Here is a 17,465-nt window from a genome sequence, read left to right as displayed (position 1 = left end):
CTTCCTCTTGTGGACAACCACAGCAAACTCTGCCCCCGCAGACAGTTCATGTAAATGTTTACATTTCCAATCACACTGCTAAAAAGCTTCTGGATCCCAAAAGCACTGTTGCAGATATGCTGCTTCAAGCCCTTTTAGGAGCTTTTGAAGGGTGAGTGTTTATTTAGACATTAGTGTGACCTGTTAATGTCTTTGCCCTTCCTCCAAAGACCTTCTGTAGAGTCATCAACATCAGCCAAGCCCACCCTTACAGCTGGGGATCAAGTGATGAGTGAGTTATTAACACAGAGCATCACAGCTCAACCCCAGTGCTGGCACAGAGGGTTAGCTCCAGACTACAACAGAGACCAACCCTCCATGGCAGTGCTGGCACAGAGGGTTAGCTCCAGCCTACAACAGCGACCAACCCTCCATGGCAGTGCTGGCACAGAGGGGGAGCTCCAGCCTACAACAGACATCAACCCTCCATGGCACTGCTGGCACAGAGGGTTAGCTCCAGACTACAACAGACATCAACCCTCCATGGCACTGCTGGCACAGAGAGTTAGCTCCAGCCTACAACAGACATCAACCCTCCATGGCACTGCTGGCACAGAGGGTTAGCTCCAGACTACAACAGACATCAACCCTCCATGGCAGTGCTGGCACAGAGGGTTAGCTCCAGCCTACAACAGAGATCAACCCTCCATGGCAGTGCTGGCACAGAGGGTTAGCTCCAGCCTACAACAGTGACCAACCCTCCATGGCAGTGCTGGCACAGAGAGTTTGCTCCAGCCGACGTTTAGGACTGAGCTCGGCTCCGCCCTGGCAGCCTAGGTCTTCCCACGACCTAGCTCCTATTTCAGGGCTTCTCTGTCTATTTAAAGCACACGAAGAAGGGGAAAAATGTGCTGGAACCGCGACGTGCACACGAGACACCACGCCAACTATTTCGTTTGCCGACAGCAAAGGGATCCCACGGCTTTTTTTTGTTTTTCTGGTTATTTTGGGGCATTTTTTCACACCCCTCTTTTTGCAGTCGCTTGAAAACGTTAAGGCTCTTATTTAGCAAAACCCTCGTGTGCTGGGTGAGCGAGATTAAGCCCTCACAACACAACAACCACAGACGGCAAAGCAGGAGCTCTGCCATCTTCTCCGGCGAAAAGACAGACAAAAAGCGTCCCCGGGCGCGGTGCAGCCAAAGCCTTTGGGATGGGAGCGAGGAGCCGGCGGTGCTGGAGGAAAGGGGAAGCCAATGAGGTGACTGCCACCAACAAAACAGCCACACTACAGGAAGCCGCGGCCTCCGGTAATAAATAAGAGCCCCAGAAGCACAGGATGCGCGTAAGGACGCGCTCGGCGGGACCAGGGGATGTGAGTCTGCGGCCGACGAGTCCCCCTCTGTCCGTCCGTCCAGCTGGCGCGATGGCCCTCGCCCGGCTGCTGCTGCTGCTGCTGCTGCTGCTGCTGCTGCTGCTGCTGCTGGGGGTGGTGATGGCGATGGCATCGGGATCTGGCGAGGAGGACACCAAGGTGATGTGCGCCGGCAACGCCTGCTACACCTTTCACCGGGCCGAAGTGGGCTGGCACGGCGCCCAGGAGCGCTGCCACCTCAACGGTGGCAACCTGGCTCCCGTACGCAGCCCCAGCGAGGCCGAGCAGCTGCGGCAGCTGCTGGCGGCGGGCGGCTGGCCGGGCCCGGCGTGGATCGGGCTGTCGCTGGCTCGGGGCCACTGCGTGCAGCCACAGGAGCCTCTGCGGGGCTTCGGCTGGGCGGCCGGCGGGGAGCCCGGCGACTACTCGGCGTGGCTGGCCGAGCCTGCCTTCACCTGCGTCAGCGCCCGCTGCGCCAGCCTGCGCACGGCCGCGCCGTCGGGCCCCGCGGGCTGGGCCGACCGCCCCTGCCGGGCCCCGCTCGGCGCTTTCCTCTGCAAGTTCAGCTTCCGGGGCATGTGCGGGCCCCTGCCGCTGGCCGGACCCGCTCGGGTCAGCTACACCACCCCCTTCGGGGTTCGCAGCCCCCGGCTGGCGGTGGCGCCCTTCGGCACGCTGGCGGAGGTGGTCTGCGAGGGGGGCCCGACGCCCGTCTTCGTCCTCTGCAAGGGGCCTTTGGAGGGAGGCGGTTTCGCCTGGTACCCCTCTGGACCCCTCTGCCCCGTCGCCTGTTCCCACCGCAACGGAGGCTGCCAGCACCGCTGCGTGGAGGTGCCAGGGGAGCCGGCGCGGTGCGCCTGCCACGCCGGCTACTTCTTGGCCGATGACATGGCCTCCTGCTTGCCCGAGGACGCCTGCCACCCCAACCCCTGCCAGGGCACCTGCCTGACCCGGCCTGGTGGCTTCGACTGCGTCTGCGAGGCCGGCTACACCCTGGCACCCGACGGCCGACGCTGCCTGGATGTGGATGAGTGCCTGGATGAGCCTTGCCAGCATGAGTGCCACAACACGGCCGGCAGCTTTGTCTGCCTCTGCCGGCCTGGCTACCGGCCAGCGGGACCGGGTGGCCGCCACTGCCACGATGAGGATGAGTGTGCGCAGCCTGGCATCTGCCCCCAGCTCTGCCTCAACATCCCTGGCTCCTTCCACTGCACTTGCTTGCCCGGCTACCAGCGCCAGCCCGAGAGTGGCGATGCCTGCCTGGACGTGGACGAATGCCTGCGGAATCCCTGCCCTGGGCACTGCCGCAACCTGCCTGGCAGCTTCGAGTGCCTTTGCCCACCCGGCTTCGTCCCAGAGGAGGACGGACGTGTCTGCCGTGCCGCACCCACCGACGGAGGCAAGCCCACAGGGGCTACCAACAGCACCCCACGGACCACAGGCGTCCCGCGAACCACGAGCATCCTCCAGACCATGGTCACCCCACGGACCACGGGGGCCCCATGGAGCACGAGCATCCTCCAGACCTTGGGCACCCCCATCGGGGTGACGCCGCCGCCAGCCCCCACGGCTGTAGGGTCAGCGCCTGGCATGGAGCACGGCAGCGATGGCCCCAGGCTGCTCCTCTACTACATCTTGGGCAGCCTGGTAGCCATCCTGCTGCTGCTGGCCTTCGCCCTGGCCCTCGTGGCTTGCAGGAGGAGGGCAGCCAAGCAGGAGAAGCGAGCGGCCAAGGCCAAAAACGCGGCGGATAACTACTGCTGGGTGCCCGAGCAGGCGGAGAACCGTGGGGCGGGCGGCGAGCGCAGGTAACGGCACCCCCGGGGCAGCGAGGAGGGGCACAGAGAGCCATTGGCTCGGCAATTAAAAGGAAAAGGGAGGGGGGATGCTCTCTGTCGACACGGGTTTGCATGGCCAAGAGCCTGGCCTGGGGGTTCCTTACGAGGCAGGAGTTTCTCTTCCCCGTAAAGACATCCCAGTTCGGTCCCTGCGCTTTATCAGCGAGTCGAAGGGAGGGTTAACAGGGACGGTGCTGGGAGGATGCGATGGGGCTGAATTTACCTGCCAGGGCTGCCCTTCAGCTCTGCAGAATCTCACCCGGCTTTAAAACTATCAGATCCTCAGGTTTGCTTGGCTTTCTTGAAGGCAAACAGCTAATTCAATTTTAATAGAATCAAGAAGGTTGGAAGAGAGCTCCAAGCTCATCCAGTCCAACCTAGCACCCAGCCCTGTCCGATCAACCAGACCATGGCACTAAGTGCCCCAGCCAGGCTTTGCTTCAACACCTCCAGGAACCTTACCCCAGGCCTGCCCTGCCTGTACTTGAAATGCCAGCAGACCAAAGCAGCAACCTCCCTGCCCGGTCTCTGCAGCCCACTCCAAAAACAACGCTGACCCCACCCCCACCTCACCTGCCAGCTTGAGTTCAACCCTCAGGTTTGCCTTGTTCTCATGGAACCAGATTTCACCAGGGCCTGGCCTGGTCTCTGCAGCCCCAAAGAGTGGAGAGGAGAGTGGGTTTGGGGTGGGTGTTTTTGTTAACGATGTCACAGCAGGGGTAGAATACACTGGATGTTGTAGAGTTGCTGATTATTGCATGCAAACGTTTTCAACCCCCTTCAAAGCAAATGCTCTCTCAGGGTGAAGTCATTCCCCAGCCTCTGCCAGGTACCTAACATCAGTGAACTGCTGCTTCTTAGCTTCTCCTGAGAGGGGAGCCCCTTCAAGCTGTCTCAGAAGGAATCCTCCCCAAAAAATCTGGGGTGGGGGGGGTGGGCACAAGGGCTGTACCTGCTTCCCACCAAGCTTCCTGGTTTCCCCAGGGTCTAAAAGTGCTCCAAAAAACAAAAACCACAGGCATGTGATTGAGAGGGTGCATCAGTTTCCTGAATTCTCTGCTGCTTTTATTGTGTCCTTGAGGTTTAATTGCTGCAGAAACAGGACTGGAGCACAAAGGAGTTTGCTGGAGGCAGCGACCTGCATCCTGTTCTGCCATGTGTGGAAGAAAACCCTTTTCCTGCTAAGTTTTTCCTTGTTTTGTGTTTGTTTCTCTGTTGTAACATTGAAAAGAAAAAAGGCAAACCACCAAAAAACTAAACCCAAAGATCAGAGGAGAATTGTGGCTGATAGAAATGTTGTCCATTTTCTCCCTGCGCCTCCTTTTGCCTGCACAGTGGCTGGGATAAGCAGCGAGTGCAGCAGTGGCATCCCTGGAAGTCCTGCAAGAATAATTCCTCTTCTGTCTGTGTTATGACAAGCCAGCCAAGCAGTTTGCATACATGAATAAATTAAGGCAAGGAATAATCCTTATTAAAGCAGCAGGACAACCTACATGCATAAAATGAGGATGGCTGCGCTGCCAGGTGATGCTGGCTCTGGTCTGTATGGGGAAAGGAAGGAGATGTGCCTCACCGTGCAGGCTCCACTGGCTTCCCTTTAGTGAAAGCTGAGGCATTGCCCAGATGTTAACAGAGGTGTTTCTGCCTTCCTTATTCAATGAAGGTATCCATTAAGTGGTGCAGACAACATTCCGCTATGGAAAAGGGGGAAAGGAAGCCTCAGTGTGGGCTCTGAACTGGTAGAAATCTGAGAGGTGCTACTTAATCCAGAAATCCATAGGATCATGGAATGGTTTTGTTGGGAAGGGACATTTAAAGGTCATCTAATCCAGGGACATCTGCAACTAGATAGGGTAACTCACAGCCACATCCAACCTGACCTGGAAAGTTACCAGAGATGAGGCATCTACCAGCTCACTGGGCAACCTGGGCCTCACCACCTCTCTGGGCAACACTGGGTCTCACCACTCATGGTGTAAAAAAACCCTTTCTTCTCTCTAGTCCAAATCTCTCTCTTTTAAAATCATAGGATAGTTTTGGTTGAAAAAGACCACTAAGATCATCAAATCCGACTTTGAACCTAATACTGCCATGGCCATTAAACCACATCTCAAAGTGCCATGTCCCCATTTGGACACCTCTGCCACCTCCCTGGGCAGTCTGCTCCCAATGCCTCACCACTCTTGCAGGAAAGGATTTTTTTGCTAATATCCAATGCTTTTAGTTTAAAACCGTCCCACTTTGCCTCAACACAACAGACCATGCCTGAAAGTCTCTCCCCAGCTTTCTTCTGTGCCCCTGTTTAGGAACTGAAAGGGCAGAATAAGGTCTCCCCAGAGCCTTCTCTTCTCCAGGCAGAACTACCCCAATTCTCTCAGGCCATCCTCACAGCAAAGGGCTGCCAGCTCTTGGATTATTTCTGTGGCCCTCCTCTGGACCCACTCCAACAGGCTCCTATCTCTCCCTTGCTGAAGGCTCCAGAGCTAGACACAGCACTGAAGCAGAGTGGAGCTGGACCTGCTGGCCATGCAGCCCAGGATACAGCTGGCCTCGGCTGTGAGCACACATTGCCACCTCATAGCCAACTTCTCATCCTCCAGTAGCCCCAAGTCCTTCTCCACAGGGCTGCTTTCAACCCCTTAATTCCCCAGCCTGTATTAACAATGAGGATTACCCCAGCCCAGGAGCAGGACATTGCATTTGGCCTCATTGAACCTCATGAGGTTCACACACGGCCACTCCTCAAGCCTGTCCAGGTCCCCCTGGGTGGCATCCTCAGTAAAACCTATAACCCTGATTCCTGGTAGGACTTTTGTGTATTCTGGGATGTATATGGTATTCCCAGTGGATTCTGGCAGTGAGTCCAGCCCAGGGAAGACACTAATTTGTGCCTACCTTTAATTCAGGTTCTCTCCAGTGGGATATTTCCTGATGCAGTATCCTTCACCCTGGTGCAACTACACCTGGGATTTATAGAATGGGTTGAGTTGGAAGGGACCTTAAAGTATCACCTACTTCCAACACCCCTGACATGGGCAGGGACACTTTCCACTAGAGCAGGCTGCTCAAGGCCTCATCATCTTCCACCTCTGCTATGAGGACAGGCTGAGGGAGCTGGGGTTTTTCAGCCTGGAGAAGACTCCAAAGGGGATCTTAGAGCTGCCTTCCAGTACCTGAAAGGATCTCACAGGAGGGCTGCAGAGGGACTTTTCATAAGGGTATCTAGCAATAGGACAAGGGGAGATGGTTAGAAGCTGAGGGGGACTAATGACAGGACAAAGGGTAATGGGTTTAAACTGAAGAGGGGAGATTTAAACTGGATGTTATGAGGGTGGTGAGACACTGGCACAGGTTGCCAAGGATGGTTGTGGCTGCTCCCTCCCTGGAGGTGTTCAAGGCCAGGTTGGATGAAGCCTTGAGCAACCTGTTCTAGTGGGAGGTGTCCCTGCCTATGGCAGAGGGGTTGGAACTGGCTGAGCTTTGAGATCCCTTCCAACTTAAACCATTCTGTGATTCATTCTATGATTCTGTGAATGGTTTGAAGCTGAGTGAGAGAAGGTTTGAACTGGATCTTAGGCAGAAGTACTTCAGTACAAGGGTGATGAGACTCTGGAACAGGCTGCCCAGAGTGGTTGTGGATTCCTCCTCCCTGGGAGTTATTCAAGGCCAGGTTGGATGAGACCTTGAGCAGCTGAGTCTAGTTGAGAGGTGTCCCTGCCCATGGCAAGAAGATGGAGGAGATGATCTCTTCAGTTCCCTTCCAACCTGAGCCATTCTATGATTCTTCCTGCCATGAAACTAAGCAACCTGCTTTGATCTGTGTCCTTGTTATGATCTGGTGAATCTCCTGGCTAAAGCAAACAAGAATGGGACCAGATAGTTTAGGACAGTTCACCCTGGCCCAAAAGGGGTTTTACTGTGGTGCTTAGGACACCTACCTCTGCTCCTTATTCCATCCCTATAAGTGAGGAGCACCAAAACACCAACTGCCTCCAGAACAGTCACAACTTGACCCTCATCTTTGGTTTTCAAGTGGTTATTTTCTTTTTTAACTCACATCAAACCTTTTCTTTTGTCATTAATTCCTTACTTTTTTTGGGAACCAGGGATTGACAAGATGGCTTCAGCACCTCAGCAGAAGACTGGAGCTTCTGAAATCCCCCTTCTTGGGGGGAAAAAAAAAAAACCCAAACCATAATGGATTTGGCTCAAAGGTTCAGTACTTGCCAACAAAAAAAAAGCCCCAAAAACTAAACCAAGACCAAACCCAACTTTTTATGTAAGGGCAAGGGGAAGGGGAAGAATCTCTTATAATAAAATCCTGAGAAATGAGCATTGTAGAGTTGTAGATTTAATTTGTGGTGGGGTTTCTGTGGTGGGGTTCTGTGGTGGGGTTTCTGTGGTTGGGTTTCTCTGATGGTGGGGCAGGCACTTTGACTTTTTAATCTCTTAAATTGAGGTGCCCCAATAAGCAAGCCCTGGGCTGCTGTCCACAGTGCAGCACAAGTGGGTTTATGTGTCTGGGGTGCTTTGTCCATATCAAGCTGGGTTCTAATGTAGTGAAAGAGTTAACCTTTAGTGCTCCAGAGTTGAAGCATGCCTCATCCTTTGTGGATGCACTGAGCTTTCACTTCATCACCTGCACAGCTCCATGGTCTTGTGCTTCAGCTACAGGAACAAGGTTATCTTCAGCTGCAGGAACAAGGTTATCCCAAGTGGATGTTGCTTTGCTGATGGAACACCAATAAAACCTAACCAGAGCATTGTCCTTGGTGGTTTGTGGTGAATACTGATTTGCTGCCAGGACCCTTTGCACTTCCTACAGCCGTGGATGGCACCAATAAAACATCTCTCAGAGCTCATCCCACACAGAACCGCACAATGGTTTGGGTTGGCAAAGACCTCTAAGTTTGGGCTGGTTTGAGGCTAATTGGAATATTTTAATGAGAACAAATAGATTACAGGCTGTGAAAAGCCTATCCTGTCCAATCATCTACCTAACACCACCATGGCCTTTAAGTCACATCCCAAAGTGCCATGTACACCTCCAGGGGTGGGGACTCCACCACCTCCCTGGGCAGCCTGTTCCAATGCCTGACTGCTCTTTGAGTAAAGTTTCCTCATCTCCAAACTAACCCTCCTCTGGCACAATTTCAGGCTGTTTCTTCTTGTATCACCCAATGCTAGGGAGAAGAGACCAACCTCCATCTCACTCCAGCCTCCTTTCAGGGAGTTGTAGAGGGCAATGAGGGCTCCTCTCAGCCTCTTTTTCTCCAAGCTGAACAATCCCACTTCCCCTCAGCTGCTCCTCCCCAGCCCTTTCCAAAAACTCTTCACCAGGTCTGTTGACCTTCTCTGGACATGCTCCAGCTACTCAATGTCCACTTGTAGCATGGGATAATCTTGTCTGAGTTCTAAGCCCATGAGCAGGCTCCAAAGCCACAAGCACAAGGCCTTGAGTGTGCAAGCAGGGTCCCAAATCCACGCAAAAAAAAAAAAGATAAAAAGGCAACAAGCAAGATCCTAAGGCCACCAGCAGGGTCCCAATGCCACCAGCAGGATTCTAAGCTCATGTACAAGGTCCTTAGGGCCATGAGAAAGGTCCTAAGCTCATGAGTGAGACCTTAAGCCTGGGAGCAAGGGTCCCAACCCCACAAGCAGTATCCCAAGCCCATGATGAAGGTTCTAAACCTACAACTAACATCCTAACCCCACAGGCAGGGTCCTAAGCCTCTGAGAAAGGTCCTTAAACCTGGGATCAAAGTACTAAACCTGCAAACAACATTTTAAGCTCACGAGCAAGGACAAGAGCCTGCAAGAGAGACACTAAGACCACAAGTGAGGTCTTAGGTCCAGAAGCTGCCTCCTCAGCTTGTACCACCAACAAAAGGAAAAGGTCCCAAAAGGCTGGGGAAAACCTCAACAGCAAAAGAGCTCTCATGTGTCACCCATCTCTGAGATGGCTTTTTTTGTGATGGTTAAAGCCTTCAATAGTAGATAACCTCAGGAAGACCTGAAACATACCCAGGATACTACATCTCGTGCTGGATGTCTCCACATATCACACTATGAAAAACACTCACAGAGTCGTCCTGCCTGACCTGGGAAGCTCTCGTGGGGATGAGACAGCAGAGTCTGTGCAAGGAGCACAGGGTCAGAGAGGCTGAGAGCAGACAGACAGAGAGGGATCTGGGGGTGCTGATTGATACCCACCTGAACATGAGCCAGCAGTGTGCCTAGGTGGCCAAGAGAGCCAGTGGCATCCTGGCCTGCATCAGGAACGGTGTGGCCAGCAGGAGCAGGGAGGTCATTCTGCCCCTGTACTCTGCACTGCTTAGACCACACCTTGAGTGCTGTGTTCAGTTCTGGGCCCCCCAGTTTAGGAGGGACATTGAGATGCTTGAGCGTGTCCAGAGAAGGGCAACAAGGCTGGGGAGAGGCCTTGAGCACAGCCCTACGAGGAGAGGCTGAGGGAGCTGGGATTGGTTAGCCTGGAGAAGAGGAGGCTCAGGGCAGACCTTATTGCTGTCTACAACTACCTGAGGGGAGGTTGTGGCCAGGAGGAGGTTGCTCTCTTCTCTCAGGTGGCCAGCACCAGAACAAGAGGACACAGCCTCAAGCTACACCAGGGGAGATTTAGGCTGGAGGTGAGGAGAAAGTTCTTCCCTGAGAGAGTCATTGGGCACTGGAATGGGCTGCCCGGGGAGGTGGTGGAGTCGCCGTCCCTGGAGCTGTTCAAGGCAGGACTGGACGTGGCACTTGGTGCCATGGTCTGGCCTTGAGCTCTGTGCTAAAGGGTTGGACTTGATGATCTGTGAGGTCTCTTCCAATCCTAATAATACTGTGATACTGTGTGATACTGAGCAAGGATTTCCCTGCCAAGGAGCTGTCAAAGGTGAGGTGATGGTTATATTTAAGCAGGGACATCACTCCTGGCCAGAGCATGTTGAGAGACTTCAGCCTACTGTTACCACTAAACCTAGAGCTGCTGAGGTCGGTTGCATTGGCTGGAGCTCCCCTGTGAGAGCCCCATGGCTAACCTGATTAAACCAAAGCAAGGCAGTAGCTTGGACACCCCTCAGGGCATAATTTTACCCGGTTTCTGGGAAAGGTGCTGCAAGGAAACAGCCTCCATCAGAACTGAGTGAAAAGCCTATGAGTAATGTTCAAATATCAGCTACCCAAATACCACATTCCGTCCTCCAGGTCTCACCAAGAGGCAGCAAAAACAAATGCTTTCTGGGGCTGCTCACTTCCTCTTCTTCACTGTTTTTCTTGGGTTTTTTTCAGTATTTCTGGGCATTTGGCCCTCCCAAGCCCTTTTAAGGCTGAGGTCATGCCAAGCAGACTGGGGTGGCACTGATGGCAGTGTGACAGAGGGAAAGAGCCACCCTGCAGCAGAGAGAAGATCATGGAATCATTAAGGTTGGAAGATCTCAGAAACATTCAGGTTGGAAGAGCCCTTCAGGATCACCAATTCCAAGCAATAACCCTACTCTCCAAGGTTCACCCCTGTGGTGGTTTTATCCCTTTTAGCAAACCAATGAATGATAGAGACTGCCCTGCTCATTAACTCTATATTCAAATGGATGTCCAGAAAGTTCCTCTCTCATGGTTATAGAGAGGAGAAAAGGAAAGAAGAGACCTACAGAAGAATCACAGAATGTCAGGGGCTGGGAGGGACCTCCAAAGCTCATCCAGTCCAGCCCCCCTGCCAGAGCAGGATCACCTAGAGCAGAGAACACAGGAACACATGCAGGTGGGTTTGGAATATCTCCAGAGAGGGAGACTCCACAACCCCCCTGGGCAGCCTGTGCCAGGGTTCTGGCATCCTCACAGGGAAAAAATTCCTCCTCATCTTTCCATGAAACTTCCTATGGAACTCAGCTTCCAGCCAGTGCCCCTTGGCCTGGCACTGGGCATCACCCAGCAGAGCCTGGCTCCAGCCTCCTGCCACTCATCTGCACACCTTGAGAACCACTGCTGAGGTCACCTCTCAGGCTTCTCTTCTTCCCATCTCCTTCAGGCTCTCCTCCTAACAGAGCTGTTCCATTCCCTTCAGCAGCTTTGTGGCTCTGTGCTGGACTCTCTCCAGCAGTTCTATGTCCCTTTTGAACTGGAGGGGGCTGAACTGGACACAGAGCACCAAATGTGGCCTCAGTAGGCAAAGTGAAGGCACAGGAGAACCTCTGTCGAGTCCAACCACTAACCCAGCACTACGAAGTCACCACTAAACCATGTCCCTCAGCACCATATCTCAGACACTGGAATGAGCTGCCCAGGGAGGTGTTGGAGCCACCCAGTCTGGCTGTGTTTAAGGGTGGTTTGGATGTGGTGCTTGGGGCTATGGTTTAAGGAGAACCTTGTAGAGTAGGGTTTGAGGTTGGACTTGGTGCTTCTGAGAGGCTTTTCCAACCTGGATGTTTCTGTGATTCTGTGACACATGGCTTTACAACCCTGCCAGAATGGTGATCCCACCAGTGCCCTGGGCAGCCTGTGCTGGGTCATGGGAACCCCTTGGGAAAGAAAACTTCCCAAATGTCCAACCTAAACCTCCTCTGACCCACGAGAAGGGAAAAAACAGCCTCAGGTTCCTCAACCTGCTGGTCAGGTACATGTCTTAGAGGTGTTGCATGGCTCAACAGATAGGTCATGGAGAAGGCTAAGTGTCTAATGTCCCCAAATAAGCAAAACTTCCAAAATTGTCCATACTAAGGTCTTGACAAAGGCCTCACCATCCCCCTTACACATCAGCCATCAGATGACAGAACACAGCAATAAATTCAGCTCTGAGGGCTTGGGCCAGGGACACAGGACAGAGTGGAAAAGGCAGGTCGCAGGTGAAGGGGTTGGAAGGAGGAGAAATCACAACTTGTCACAGCAGATATCCCAAACATCCACCCTCGGGAGGCTTTAATCCCTGTGGGAAAGGGCACTGGCTGCTTTCCCTGGTTGCAGTCCAAGAATTAACATCAAACTGTGAGCCAAAGAGGGAAGAAAAGACCAAAAAGCATCAGACCAGGACCTGGCTCAGCCTCACCACTGCTCTGAACTTGCATCTTCTGTACCAGGACTACAAATGATGGCTGTAGCAGACCATGGAGAGGAAAGGGCAGGAAGAAAAGTGGTTTTCCCCATTTAAACAAGAAAGAAAATTCATTCATCACCTGGGGTGACCTCCCTTTCTCCAAAACCATGGCAAACAGAAGGCCCTCCAGGCAAACCCCACCCTAAGTAATGCTCTCAGTTAACAGGCAGCCAATTAAGCATCCTGCAGCAACACCCCTTCACACCCTTACCTGGGCATTACCTCTTACTCTAGGGGTGACTTTGTCTGTCTGATGTCTTCTGGCTTTGAGACCTTTTTCTGCTCCACAAACTGACTTCTTCTTCAAGGGATTCCTGCAGGAGCATGGCTCATCTGCAGGCAGACAGCTCCCGTGTTCCAGTTTGTGCCTCCACTTCTCCTGTCACTGAGCACCACTGAAAGGAATCTGCCCACATTCTCTTGCCTCCTGCCCTTCAGGTACTGATCAGCACTGAGAAGATCCCCTCTCAGTCTACTCTTCTCCAGCCTAAACAGCCCCAGGTGTCTCAGCCTCTCCTCCTCACAGAGACCCTTCAGTCCCCTCAGCATCTTTGTGGCTCTCTGTTGGGCTCTCTTCAGTAGTTCCCTGTCTCTGTTGAGCTGCAGAACCCAGATGTGGCCCCACTAGAGCAGAGTAGAGGGAGAAGAGAATTTACCTCAACCTGGCCACATTCTTCTTCTTGAGCCTCAGAAGAGCACTTGGGTTCTTGGCAGGTGGCTGGCTTGGGCAGCTTGTCTTACCAGCACTTCCAGGTCACACTCCACAGGGCTACCTTCCCACAGGTCAATCTCCAAGCTGTACTGGTGCATGAGGAGATTCCTCCCTAAGAGATGGACCCCACACCTGCCCTTCCTGAACTTCATAACTGTTCAGCCCATTTAGGTCTTGTTGAGTGGCACTGCAACCTGACAGTGTCAGCCACTCCTCCCAGTCCTAGTCCCCCTCTACTCCACTCTGGTGAGACCCCACTTGGATTCCAGTTATGGAGCCCCCATTACAAGAAGGATGTGGAGATGCTGGAGCGTGTCCAGAGAAAGGCCACGAGGATGGGCAGAGGGCTGGAGCAGCTCTGCTATGGGGAGAGCCTGTAAGAGTTGGGGCTGTGCAGTCTGGAGAGGAGAAGGCTCCCAGGTGACCTTCTTGTGGCCTTCCAGGATCTGAAGTGGGCTACAGAAAAGCTGGGGTGGGGGGGGACTTTTCAAGGTATCAGGGAGTGCCAGGACTGGGGGGAATGGAGCAAAGCTGGAGGTGGGGAGAGTCAGGCTGGACATGAGGAGGAAGTTGTTCAGCATGAGAGTGGTGAGAGGCTGGAATGGGTTGCCCAGGGAGGTGGTTGAGGCCCCATGGCTGGAGGTGTTTAAGGCCAGGCTGGATGAGGCTGTGTGCAGCCTGCTCTAGGGTAGGGTGTCCCTGGGCATGGCAGGGAGGTTGGAACTGGCTGCTCCTTGTGGTCCCTTCCAACCCTGACTGATTCTATGATTCTATGACAGCACCAGCAAACTCACTGAGGGTCCTCTCCACCCCTTCATCCAGATGAACAAGATGTTGAACAACTGGAATTGAAGTGTTCCTAAACCCTAACCCCTTAACTACAGACTGCATGCCTCCAACTAGCCTCTGTACCACTGATCAAAGCACCCTGAGCTCTGTCCTTCAACCAGTTCTCAGTCCACCTCACTGTCCACTCATCTCACCTAAGCTTTTATGGGAGACAGTGTCCAAAGCCTTGCTGAAGCTGAGGCAAATACTATCCACTGCAGCCCTCTCATCTCACCCAGCTAGTCCTGCCATCCTAGAGGGATTTCAGATTGGCCAAGCATGATTTCCCCTTGGTGAATCCATGCTGCCTGCTCTTGATAAACTCCTTATAAGGAAAGGCTGAGACACCTGGAGCTGTTTAGTCTGGACAAGAGAAGACTGAGAGGAGATCTTAGTAATTTTTGTAGACATCTGCAGGGTGGGTGTCAAAAAGGGGCCAGGCTCTTTTCAGTGGTGTCCTGTGATAGAACAGGAGGCAATGGTTGCAAGCTGGAACATAGGAACTTCCACATAACAGGAGGAAAAACTTCCTTCACTGTGAGGGTGCCTGAGCCCTGGAGCAGGCTGCCCAAAGAGGTTGTGGAGTATCCTTCTCTGGAGACTTTCCAAACTCACCTGGATGCATTCCTGTACCCTGGGTGATCCTGCTATGGAAGTGGGGTTGGACTGGATGATCACCAGAAGTCATAGAATCATAGAATCAAGCAGGTTGGAAGAGACCTCCAAGCTCATCCAGTCCAACCTAGCACCCAGCCCTATCCAGTCAACCAGACCATGGCACTAAGTGCCTCATACAGTCTTTTCTTGAACACCTCCAGGGACGGTGCCTCCACCACAGCCCTGGGCAGCCCATTCCAATGCCAATCACTCTCTCTGTGAAGAACTTCTTCCTAACATCCAGCCTATGCTTTCCCTGGCACAACTTTGAGACTGTGTCCCCTTGTTCTGTTGCTGGTTCCTTTCCAACCCCTACTATTCTATGATTCTTTTCCTCCTCACACTTCAAGATGCTGTCCAAAATTAACTCCTCCATCACCTTATCTTAATCAGAGAATCACAGCACGGAATCACGGAAGTATAGAATCATAGACTCAGTCAGGGTTGGAAGAGACCACAAGGATCAGCCAGTTCCAACCCCACTGCCATAGCCAGGAACACCTGACTGGTTCCTGGCTGGGCCCCATCCTCTTTAACATCTTCATAGATGATCTGGATGAAGGCATGGAGTCAGTCATCAGCAAGTGTGCAGATGACACTAAGCTGGGGGCAGATGTGGCTGGGTTGGAGGGCAGAAGGGCTCTGCAGCAGGACCTTGACCACCTGGACAGATGGGCAGAGTCCAAGGGGATGGCTTCAATAGCTCCAAGTGCAGGGTGCTGCACTTTGGCCACAACAACCCCATGCAGAGATACAGGCTGGGGTGGGAGTGGCTGGAGAGCAGCCAGACAGAGAGGGATCTGGGGGTGCTGATTGATACCCACCTGAACATGAGCCAGCAGTGTGCCCAGGTGGCCAAGAGAGCCAGTGGCATCCTGGCCTGCATCAGGAATGGTGTGGCCAGCAGGAGCAGGGAGGTCATTCTGCCCCTGTACTCTGCACTGCTCAGACCACACCTTGAGTGCTGTGTTCAGTTCTGGGCCCCCCAGTTTAGGAGGGACATTGAGATGCTTGAGCATGTCCAGAGAAGGGCAACGAGGCTGGGGAGAGGCCTTGAGCACAGCCCTATGAGGAGAGGCTGAGGGAGCTGGGATTGGTTAGCCTGGAGAAGAGGAGGCTCAGGGGAGACCTTATTGCTGTCTGCAACTACCTGAGGGGAGGTTGTGGCCAGGAGGAGGTTGCTCTCTTCTCTCAGGTGGCCAGCACCAGAACAAGAGGACACAGCCTCAGGCTGTGCCAGGGGAAATTTAGGCTGGAGGTGAGGAGAAAGTTCTTCCCTGAGAGAGTCATTGGACACTGGAATGGGCTGCCCGGGGAGGTGGTGGAGTCGCCGTCCCTGGAGCTGTTCAAGGCAGGACTGGACGTGGCACTTGGTGCCATGGTCTGGCCTTGAGCTCTGTGGTAAAGGGTTGGACTTGATGATCTGTGAGGTCTCTTCCAGCCCTGATGATACTGTGATACTGTGGTACCTTACACTACATCAGCCTGACCACAGCCTCATCCAGCCTGGCCTTAAACACCTCCAGGCATGAGGCTTCCACCACCTCCCTGGGCAACCCCTTCCAGGCTCTCACCACTCTCATGCTGAACAACTTCTTCCTAACGTCCAGGCTGAATCTCCCCTTTTCTAGCTTGGTTCCATTCCCCTCAGTCCTATCACTCCCTGACAGCCTCAAAAGTCCCTCCCCAGCTTTCTTGTAGTCCCCCTTAAGATACTGAAATATATTAAACCATTAAGCTATTAATACATCAATATATCAACCTCCATACTAATCTACATGTTAATATATGCATATTAACATACATATTAAATTGTATAACAGTTTCCAATGTCCTGACGTTAGGACCCTCACTTCCCAAGCCCACCAGACAAGCAAATCCACGACACATGTCCCACAGCCCTAGGTCAAAAGAACTATTTGAACCCCACCCCCGACCCTCAGCATTCCTGCAGCTGGAAGGTGCTGGGGTCACGTCGGATGAGTCAGGCTCCAGCAATAGGTCCCCAGCCCACTGCTCAGCGGGCAGCCGCGCTGCCTCCCCATGGCTGCGCCTTGATTCATCAGCTCTTTCTAAAGGAAAAGGAGGATGTCAGCAGGAAGGGCATTTCTGGGGCTGTGACTCAGCCCAGCAGGGCCACCCCAGCCAACGCCTCTCATGCTCGGCGGCAGCTGAGGGAAAGGATCATCGGAATTACAACGAGCTGTCAGAACATGATTCATCTCCTTGCTCCTGCCCTCGTTATCTTTCCCAACCCTGCAAAGCTGCTGTCAACGGGACAAGGACATCAGGGTGATGATCTCAGGGATCGTTGTTTGGGGAGTTCCAAGGTTTGTTATTTTGTTTTTCCTGGAAATATTAAAAACATTTCTCATCGTGCAGCCTTGAAAAAGAATTTTTTTGGGGTCTGTTTTTCTAATTACTCGAATTTATTATTTTATTCTTTTTTAAAGAGAGATTTTTGTTTTCTTTCCCACCCATTAGGTTCTGTCATTTCTTTTCCTCTCGGTTGCCCTGACCTTCTCCCCTTATTTTCCTGCTTTTCTCCTGAAAACTCTCCATCTGACACTCTCCATTCCACAGGCTGTGCAGAAAAATGGCATCTCTGTAATATTCCTCTTCTCAGAGGACAAAAGGGTGAAAGAGACAGGGGAGGGAGCTCCAGGAGAAGGGCAGGAGCTCCTCTGCTCCCATTTCCATCAGCTATCCAAAAAGCACAACTCATCTGGTGTGGAGGTTATTCCTACTCCTGAGCCTCATACTTCTACTTCTCCTGTTTCTATTCCCTTTCCTTACTGTTGCTATTACTACTGCTATCACTATTGCTATCACTATTCCCATCCCTATCCTTGTTCCTATTTCTATTCTTAACCCTGTTCCTATTCCTATCTCTATTCCTGATCCTTTTACTCAAGCACAAGAAATGTCTCTGCTCAGCCCCAGCTATTAGTGATACTTTAGTAACATCACAGAATGTTAGAGGTTGGAA

The 17,465-nt window shown here is 52.9% G+C and overlaps 1 protein-coding gene across 1 annotated transcript; it reads left to right on the top strand.

Annotated features, from left to right (window-relative positions):
* The first annotated feature begins 1,404 nt into the window (after nt 1-1,404).
* Nucleotides 1,405-3,165, top strand: CD93 (CD93 molecule). The gene has a single exon (XM_064146737.1). The coding sequence runs from the start codon at nt 1,405-1,407 to the stop codon at nt 3,163-3,165; it is 1,761 nt and encodes a 586-aa protein (XP_064002807.1).
* The last annotated feature ends 14,300 nt before the right edge of the window (nt 3,166-17,465 follow it).

This window comes from Pogoniulus pusillus, chromosome 7 (assembly GCF_015220805.1).
Source record: "Pogoniulus pusillus isolate bPogPus1 chromosome 7, bPogPus1.pri, whole genome shotgun sequence".
NCBI classification, from domain to species: Eukaryota; Metazoa; Chordata; class Aves; order Piciformes; family Lybiidae; genus Pogoniulus; species Pogoniulus pusillus.
Note: the sequence above shows the minus strand (reverse complement) of the source record. Positions and strands in the feature narration are given on the sequence as shown.